The 9,818-nt window shown below is 32.6% G+C and overlaps 1 protein-coding gene across 1 annotated transcript; it reads right to left on the reverse strand.

Moving 5' to 3' along the window:
* Nucleotides 1–223: 223 nt before the first annotated feature.
* On the reverse strand, nucleotides 224–1,150 carry LOC103698783 (oxalate oxidase 1-like). The gene has a single exon (XM_008780832.6). The coding sequence runs from the start codon at nucleotides 1,108–1,110 to the stop codon at nucleotides 448–450; it is 663 nt and encodes a 220-aa protein (XP_008779054.3). The 5' UTR covers nucleotides 1,111–1,150; the 3' UTR covers nucleotides 224–447.
* Between the last annotated feature and the right edge of the window lie 8,668 nt (nucleotides 1,151–9,818).

Below are 9,818 nucleotides of genomic sequence, written 5' to 3' on the forward strand. Positions count from 1 at the left end.
AATGTTCATTCACCATAGCTCATCAAAGGATAATAAATTCAAGTGTCCACATCACATTTGGTGACACCTTGATGGAATTGGAACGTACAGAGCTACAAGGCATAAAAGAAATCGGCAGCAGGATAATTGGTGACAGTCACAGTCCTAATCATTTTGTAACCATATAGTATGTGATACAAACTCCAATAAACATCTTGAAGAGGATAAAATTTCCACCGGAAGATAACAAATCCATATATTTAAATTAACAATATTTGGTAACAAATAGGAGAATTGGTGGAATGCCATGAGGCAACAAAGCAATCGATGAGTACTTGATCCTCCAACAAAGAAGACGAGCAGCAATGAACAACAACGACAGGATTAACATAAGCACAATCAGAAGTTTACGTTAAGCAGTACTAAATATAATTTATTGGAGGGGAACCGAGGAAGCACCGAAGCAGCCTAGTTTCCAAATTTGGACTTTATCTGATTAACGACCTGCTGGTCAACCTGGAAAGCCTTGGCCAGCACCTCGCTCGGTATTGCAGGCTTCGATCCAAAGAGAGTTAGCGGAGCAACCACAACCCCAGGCAGCTGGCTATTGAATGTTGTGATCGCCAGCGCCTTCTCCTTCCCCATGTTGTACTGGAAGTGAACAAGTCCCCGGGGAATCACGAAATTCTCACCTTCATTCACAATTTTAGAGTAGAATACGTTGCTCGTGCTGATGAATCCCACCAGCAGCTGACCGTGAAGAACGAGCCCAAGCTCGGTGGCACGGGGGTGGGAGTGAGGGGGATTGAGACCTCCCGGGGCGAAGTCGACTCGGTTCATGGAGAGCCCAAGTGTGTTGAGGCCTGGGAAGCTGCGGACGTCTGCAGAGGTCACGTTAGAGCTGAAAATGTTGTCTGTGTTGCCTGCTTTCGAAAGCGCTGTGGAGAAGAAGTCGTCGGAGACGACGCTGGAGGTTTGTTTGCATGGGAATCCATCGACCGTTACGTCGCTGGTTTGAAGGTTGGCAACGCAGAAGTCCTGGAGGGGATCGGGGTCGGAGCGGCATGGCGAGAGGAGGAAGAGGGCGAAACAAAGGAAGAGGAAAAGTCTTGCTACGGATTCCATCTTCATTGTTTGTGGGAGATTTCGTGAGAGTAGAGGATGACCTTGATGTTGTCTTATATAGGTTTGGTGTCCTGTTATATAGTCTTGTACGCTTGGTGATTACTTTGAAGGATTCCACACCTTTTCCATTTGACAAAAAAATAGACAATTATTCTTATGTTGGATAGGAAATGGTCCAAGGGATGGAACTTGTCTTGGCATGGGCCTTGAAAAACCTTGGGGTTTGGAAATTGTGATCCAGCTCCTCTCTTTTCTGATGGATTGCTTCAGCTTAACTTAGATCATGCTGCTTGCCAAGAACGTATATACCTCATGTATTTGCACGAACCGAAAGACATGGAGTATATAATGACCTCGCTCTCCAAATTGTATTCTGAGGAACCAAATAGTTTTTGCTTGATAACTGATAATCTATAAATTTTGTGTTATTTTGCTGTACAATACAATGCAACAGACTGCATGCAAATCTCAATACAGATATGCCTATCCTATTTTTAGTTATGAGTATGTATGTACTGCATGAAAGACTTGAGCTACAAGAAAACCAACTAGCTAGGCTTCTTTTCTTCTTTTTTGAGGAGAATCTCAAACTAAGTTCCTTGTATCATTTTTCTTAATGCATTTCAAAATGTTGTCTACCAAAAAAGGTATATATTAAAATGTTAAGCAAGATAATGTATTAAGCTTGAACTTTTTGTTTTTCTACCTTAGCAAACTTGCGATAGAAGGAAATAACGGTTCCTCTCTAGCCACTTGTTTGACATTCACCTTCCAGTAGCCTATAAAAATAAGAGTAATTGATATGACTAGGTATAAGCCTAGAAAAATAAAGAATTATCTTTTCCGCATTGTCGTGTTTGACAGTATGTCATGCTACCTTTCATAAAGCTTTCTTTTTTAATTGAGACGAGATAGAGTTCTCTCTTTGATACCCAAATTTTGCACATTCACCTCCAAGGAGAATTTGGAGCTATATAAGAACAAGATACTATAAAAACATATGTTACTATTCCTTCGTCCTTCTTGTGGCTTAAGCCAGTAAAGGCGTCATAGGCTCAGCAAAAGTTATGCATAATTACTTTTTATCAAAAAAAAATGTGTAATTCATGAGCAAGTAGGTTTTGAGATGAATGAGCATAATAAATTAAGATTTCATAGAAGGATAACTATCAAAATTCTCCACAACTATTTTAGAATCGTTCAATGGAGTATTGCAAACAAATTCAAGTATTCAACACTTCATATTAAATTTCTTTCAAACATGATCTATTTGGCCCGGCCATGAGGTCATAGCTAGTTTTGCATGGTATAGTTGATCAAGCTCTAGTCCCATAGATGTGCACCCTCCCATCATGCGTTTGTTTCCTTCATGGCTTGGACATGATTTACTTTTTCAAGCAAGCATCACCATGACAATAAATTAAATTTTTGATGTTTCACAATTCTATCCTCCATGATTTGATCCCATGCTTTTGATCACAACTGGTCATCCATCTTAACATAGAACATCAAAATCCACTTCAGTTATATTTAGATTCTTATTCTGACTTTGTCAAGTTGTGCATCATACTCAAAATTAATTGCATTCTGTTGCCCAGTAGATACAACCCAAGAGGAGGGGTGAATTGGATCTTTTAAAAACTTTTCAACTACTTCTAAACTTTTCAATTAATTAATCTAAGTTGTATAGATGCACTGTAGAATTTAAACTTAGCAACAGTTTGATTTTAATCTGATCAAGATTAAAAACTATTAAGCAGTGGACTCAATAAACAATTAGTCTAGATTTTCCTAATCAAGCATTTCAATACAATGAATCTTAATGCATTTTTATTAAATGAAACTTGATTAAACAATTTGAATATACTTGCAACTAAAGGATGCGCGGATAAGAGTTAAGCAAGCAATTCAATTAGATATTTATCTAAATAAGTGAGGAAATTAAACAATGAAAGAAAGCATCACAAACACAACAAACATATAGTGGTTCGGTGCACCCCAGCACCTACATCTACTCCCCAAGACCTCTTGGGAATTTCACTATAATTCCTCAGATTACAGCCGGTTGTTTTACAAGCTCACAGCCTAACTTGTTGTTTTCACGAGATCACAACGAACTCGGTCGGTTTTCACAGGCTCACCAACTAGAACCACTCGATTGTTTTTCCGGGTTCATAATCAAACCCAGTTGGTTTTTCCTGGTTCACCAACCACAACCTTACACCGTTGGTTTTTCCTTTGGCTCGCCAACAAACCTTAACCCCTTGATTCAATCCCTTGATTGAATCAAGTTACAAGATATTAGAACCAGAGTTTAAAACAAATACAAGCTTCTTAAACAAGTAGATATAACAATGTAAACAAATAGAGTAAAGAGAAGAAGCCCTCAAATAAGTTTTGTAGATGAAGAAACTCGGCTTCTTCTTTACTTGACCCTCTTCTGATTTCGCACGAGGTAGAGGATCACTGAGGCAGCACACAGTTGGAGAGGAAGCCTTGGAATTCACTCAAATGCTCTTTCTCTCTTTCTTTTTCTTTGAATGACCCTTTTGTGCTTTTGGGAGGTTTCTCTTGAAATCTTTTTGAAATCTCTTCCCTATGTGTTCTCTCCCACTTCCTTAACTTCTCCCTAGCTCTCCCCTTGATTTTATAACTTTGGATGGCGTGGAAACAAAGATCTATCCGTTAGAGACAAAAATAGAGCCGTTGGAGTTGAGAAAAAATTATGCCTCCCAGCGTGCTCGAGTCGACTCGGCTAAAACAGGAGTCGACTCGGCTGAAGCAGGAGTCGACTCGTGAATAGGAGTCTGCCGGCACTGTAGCTGGGAGTCGACTCGGGCACTGTAGCGCTGAAGTAGGAGTCGACTCGAGCACTGTAGCGCTGAAAATCAACTCTCTGTTTTTTTGTCTGTTCTCAGTCGGAGTCGACTCGCAGAGTCTCGGAGTCGACTCGCAGAGTCTCGGAGTCGACTCGAGCACTGTTCCTTGAAACTCCAGAGTGCCAGAGTCGACTCTGAACTTCCAGGAGTCGACTCGAGGACTATTCTTTTGAATCTTTCTTTGAATTTGCTCCTCCAACTTGAATCCTTTGAACTTGAAACTTGGACTAATGAAGTATAACTTTCTTTCAACTTTTTGAGAGCTTTTGAGGCCTTCTTGTATTTTTCCAACTTGCTATGTTCCTTGCAAAACAAATTATCTTTCTTCTTGCAACACAAACATTAGTAATTATACTTCAAGGTTTTGTGATCATCAAAATCAATCTTTAAATCAATCTTTGGGTCATCAATCTCCCCCTTTTTGATGATGACAAAACTTGGAGTATGTTCAATATAAAATATATTGTGCTCAAGAACTAATGCATAGCTAAGTTGCATGAAGTAGAAAACATATATCTTTAAAATATACTTCATGATAATGCTTTGGATTTAATCAACTTAATATAATCAACACATAAAGTATTATGAGCATATACTCAGATATTTCTCCCCCTTTTTGACAACATCAAAAAGGTTGCAAGATAACGAAACATTAAGCACAAAGCAGTAAATGATACTTAAATATTCTTTTTCCTTATTGTACTCTGATTTTCAGTCAATGCTTGTCGAATTATTGCACAAATATGAATCATATAACTCAAGGCAATAATGTCAGAATAAGATTAATGAGCATAGATCAGAGCCAATTAAGATGATTTCAGAGCAAATTATAATGAGAGCACATCGAATATGATTCCAAAGATAGTTTTCAAATCAAGTGTAGGTGGAACCTTTTTCAAGTTAATTCAAGGAGTATCAAAACTGATATTCAAAGAAGACACGAATGAAAATCTAACCCCCTTTTTTTGAAAGATTTTTAATAACAATTATGAAACCTTGTTCATTTAAGATCTTTTGCCCAATATATTAAATATATAGCAACATGAGAGCAATCTAATCAATTTTTTAGAGTATAATATCAAAACTTATATACTCGAAAAATATAACATCATGTTGGATCATTAATTCTTAATGACTTCAAAGTTCTTTTATGATATAAAAATATTGGGGCACAAAATACCGAAACATGAATTCATGCAATTTATGATATATCTTAGAGCATACATAAAATTTAAAGCTTTGAAGATTCTTTTAGAGCTCTTTTAAACACTTTCTTTTACTCCCTTAAAAAGAAACACATTTTGATACATATAAAAATGAATTGGCACAAAATTGAAGCTCTAAAGAGCAAGCCAATAAGAACTCTTTAGTGAATTTCAAAATAGATTTTCTAATAGAGACAGATGGAATTCGTTTTCAAATAATGTTCAAGACAACTAATTTTCTGATTAGGTGCATTTTAAAATCTATAAATCTATCATATGTAGCAGCTAATTTTAAATTTGTATTCACAAGAGATACTCAAGAAAATTCAACACATTATTCTCCCTCTTTTTTATTAAACTAGAGGCTTTTAAGATCAACTATTTGAATTGCAATTTGGTTCATGATTGATGCATAAAATATTTTAACCAAATAGTAAGCCTCAAGGTGTATTACAAAGATTTTCATATTTAAATTTCAGATATTTATATAATGGAGAGTATTAGGATTACTTCTCATTTAGTATTCTTTCTCTCTTTTTTAGTTATGAATTTTTGTGATTAAGTTCCATATGATCTCTCCTCCTAAAAATTTTCTTTCTCCTCCTTAATTGAACATTCCATTTAAGAGTTTAGAATTTGAAGATAATTTTCAATAAAACATTCAAATTGTCAATCTTGAAAATATATGTTCTATAAGTTTCAGCACAACTTATACTAATGAGAGCATATTTTCATAAAGCTCAAAGTTTGAGATAAGACAATATATAGAAGATCATTCAAGAATATATATTTATAGAATTCAATAATTTCACAACAATGTATATATATGAAACATAATTTTTTTAATATTAAGCTAAAATTATATATTTAGAAATATTTGTTTGCAATCAAGATCATTGAAAAATACATCAATTAGACCAATTTTAGTACACTTATAAGATACAAAATGATATGTTTCGGATGCGTATCAAGGCAATCAACCAAGGCATCAAAATTAATTCTGTTTTTCTTAAGTTAAAATTTTCATTTAGGAATTATATTGAGTTATGCTCTAGAATGATGCGATCATTGAAGCATATAACTAAGGTTAAAAATATTTAACGATACAAGCATTTTTAATTAAGTTTAAGCTTTTATACAAAATTAGATTCTAAACTTCATAAAGATTTTCAAGGAGGCTTTCAAAGTTATAATTTGAGATATGTATCTTCCACATTATAGCTCATCTTAAATTACGATTGAAAACACATATTTCAAACATATTAGGGCATATTCAGAATCTTTGTATTTAATGTTGAGTTTTGGTACGAATTAGAATATTATGTACCAAAGTTAGGCAAGTTGAAGGATAAAACAAAATCAATTCATTTTTCCTAAATAGAGATATCCTTTTCTTTTCCTTTTTATAAATTTATTCAACTTTCAGATTTCAAAGATGATCGTGAACGACTAATTTGAAATTTCTTTTTAATAATACCAAAAAAAATTATGGAGTATTTCAAACATTCAATCAAATTATCCAAGCATGGAGCATTACAAAATATTGAGAATCCATAATTCAAAACATCATGCCACATGCAAAATATATTATGTGTTAAGTCATGCATTAAAATATTAAGATCAAGCATGTCAAGGATCAAAATCAATTCTTTTTAAATAAACTCTCCCTATTTAAATATAATTTTGCACTGATTTCATCCTTAAGGTGTGTTTTCAAGTGATCAAAACTTGACTTGATTCTTCTTATATACTTTCATTTACTTTGTCATTCATTTTCTCATTTTTTTTAAATATTTTTTTAACCAATTAATGAACATTTTGATTTTGTTTTTCGTTTTTACTTTCTTATGCTCTATACTCTATTTGCTCCCTATCCGGTGGAGTTGGAAGGAGCACAAGGTACTACCACTAGCCTCTCCATTGGCACCATTCCTATGATGAGCAATATAGAAAGGTTAAAATGTTTACTTCAAACTCCCCCTGTTTAAGTGTAATTAATTACAGATTTTATCCCTTCCAAAAGAATGTTCGCACAAGTCTCACAAATGTGCCGAATATATTATACTTGTTTTGCTTTTTCTTAAGATTGGAGTATTTGCCTTTACTTAGATTTTACTTTCCTTGAATAATGTTCATTTCCTTTTCTTTATCTCTCTCTCTCTTTGTTATTCTCAAGTAATTTACATAAAAGAGCAGAATAAAAAAATAATCTTATGTATCATATAGATGTATATCATGCAAACAACATTGTCATTATGCTCAAGGATTCATAGCTTCTCACAAGTTATTTTAAATCAAAATTTTAAGCACAAACTTGTGTATTTCATGGTTATGACATAGGCAAAGATATATTTTAGTTTGGGCAAACCATGAAACAATTTCTAAAAGCATAAGTCAATCAATACATATATAGACATGATATCAAGAAATTAATAATTAAAGACTTTAAGCATGCTATAATAAGATTTAAGTTATTGACTTTGCTCAGATAATTTATGAGAGAGGTATCTAAAATTACTGATTCATTCTGCATTCTTCAAGTCAAATACCTACTAGATTTCTTATGTGTAAACTTTTAGCTGAAGAAGGTCCCCTTTTTTGTTTGCATGTGAATGTTTATTGTATCTTACGTGGATGTGTCCTTCAAGTTGAAATCTCTCATTTTCTTGTTTAAGAATCTTGCATTATTAACAAAATCTTTTTCTTTCTTGAAGGAAAGTCGTTAGTTTCTTCAAGATACAAAACATTCATACAACATATTTGTTAACTAGATGACTCAACATAAGATATGACAATAATTGAATATTGAGTCACTTTACTCAAAAAATTGCCTAAATATAAGCAAGCACATGTCACTTGAACTAAAGAGATAGTTTCATTAACCAAGATGGTTCAAGGACAAGCATGTGAGGCAATAGGAAGATTCATCAAGGTCAAATTAATTTTTTGTTTTCAGAATCAATTTAGCTTAGATTCTATTTGCTTAAGATAATTATCAATAAGACATGCTAGCTAAGTTTTAATCAAATTATCTTAAACAGTTGTTTCTATCAAAATTCAGATTATGATTCATTTGTTATCAATAAAATATGATTCATTAGAGTTAGATTGAAGTCTTGAACAAGGGCACATAATGAGCATACAATTTGGTCTACTAGCTGTATGATAAAATAATTATTCTATCATGCTTCAATACAGCTTTAAAATAATAGATATACTTTGCTCATCCTTTTCAAATTCTACAAGATGGGATCATAGACATACCTTCTTCATGCCAATCTTCTATAAGAGTTTTCTTGTGGACTAACTTTGGTCAATGAAGATCTCCTTTCTTGTTTGTCTTAATTTGGAGTTCGAGAAAAAATGTTAATTCATTCATCATGCATATTTCAAACTCACCTTGCATGAGCTTAGTAAAATCTTCATATAAATCTTAATTAGTAGAATTAAAAATGATGTCATCAATGTATACTTTAAGCAAATAAGATATCACAAATTATTCTTTTTGATGCATAGATTTATCACTATTACTTTCTATCAAAAAGGTTACTCAAACTTTTATATCATGCTTTTGGTGCTTGTCCCAAATTACATATTGCTTTATCATATTTGTAATGAGTGTTTTCAAATAAGGTGGTTATTTTACATAGAGTGCATTCTACACATTCATTTGACAGAATATAAAGCTCATAAAGCAAGCAAATGATAATGGTGATCTTTACTTCTAATCATGCAAAAATTTTATCAAGATCTATTTCATCTTTTCTTGATTGAATCTTTTAGTAGTCACCAATTTTTCTTCATTAAGTGCATTTCTGAAAAACTCAATTTGGTTCTAATTATTAACAAGTTTTCAGATTTTATCGGCAAGATTTTAAATTCTATCTCTTTTAAAAATGATTTAGTTTAACTTGACCAATTATAATCATGTTCATTCTTCTTAAAGTGTTTTAGTTTCAGATTATTATATGTAAGCAAAAAGATTAACATGTACATATATAATCTGATTTTAATGACTTGATGAAAGATCATTAGTCTCATAAAAAATAAAATGAATTGATATTTCTACAACTAGGATCTTTTCATTGAATATTCTATATGCATTGCTTGATGAATGATACCCAAGGATAGGAGTATCTTTATCAGATTTGGCATTATTTTTATAAGAACATATCAAGCATAACATGTATGACTGAAAAATATGAAAGATATGTAATAGTTTATTTTCTGTTTTTCAGAAGATCAAAAGAAATTTTCATCAAAAATAAATCTAATAGAAACCATATGTATGACAAGCAATGATGATAGCTTTTTGATAAAAGATGACTATCATACAACATTGTCTTTTTCATTTCTTCAAGAATTCTATTAATCCTATTTTACTTATAGTGTCCTTGGTGCAGAAACAACTGTATTCAATATTATTTTCTGTGCAAATCTTATCAGAATTTTGGTTTTCAACACTGTGCCATGATACTCTTTATCTTCACAGTTTGGAAATTTTTTTTATTTGAAACACTTTTATAAGATTTAGCAAATACAGAAAATACTTCAATTTTATTTACCAAGAATAAATTCAATGTAAGCTTTTGAAAACTTAATGATGGAAACAACATCTTTAGATTTAGAA

Source organism: Phoenix dactylifera, chromosome 1, assembly GCF_051530095.1.
Source record: "Phoenix dactylifera cultivar Ajwa chromosome 1, Ajwa_hap1_PhDact_Kaust_v1.1, whole genome shotgun sequence".
Lineage (NCBI taxonomy): Eukaryota > Viridiplantae > Streptophyta > Magnoliopsida > Arecales > Arecaceae > Phoenix > Phoenix dactylifera.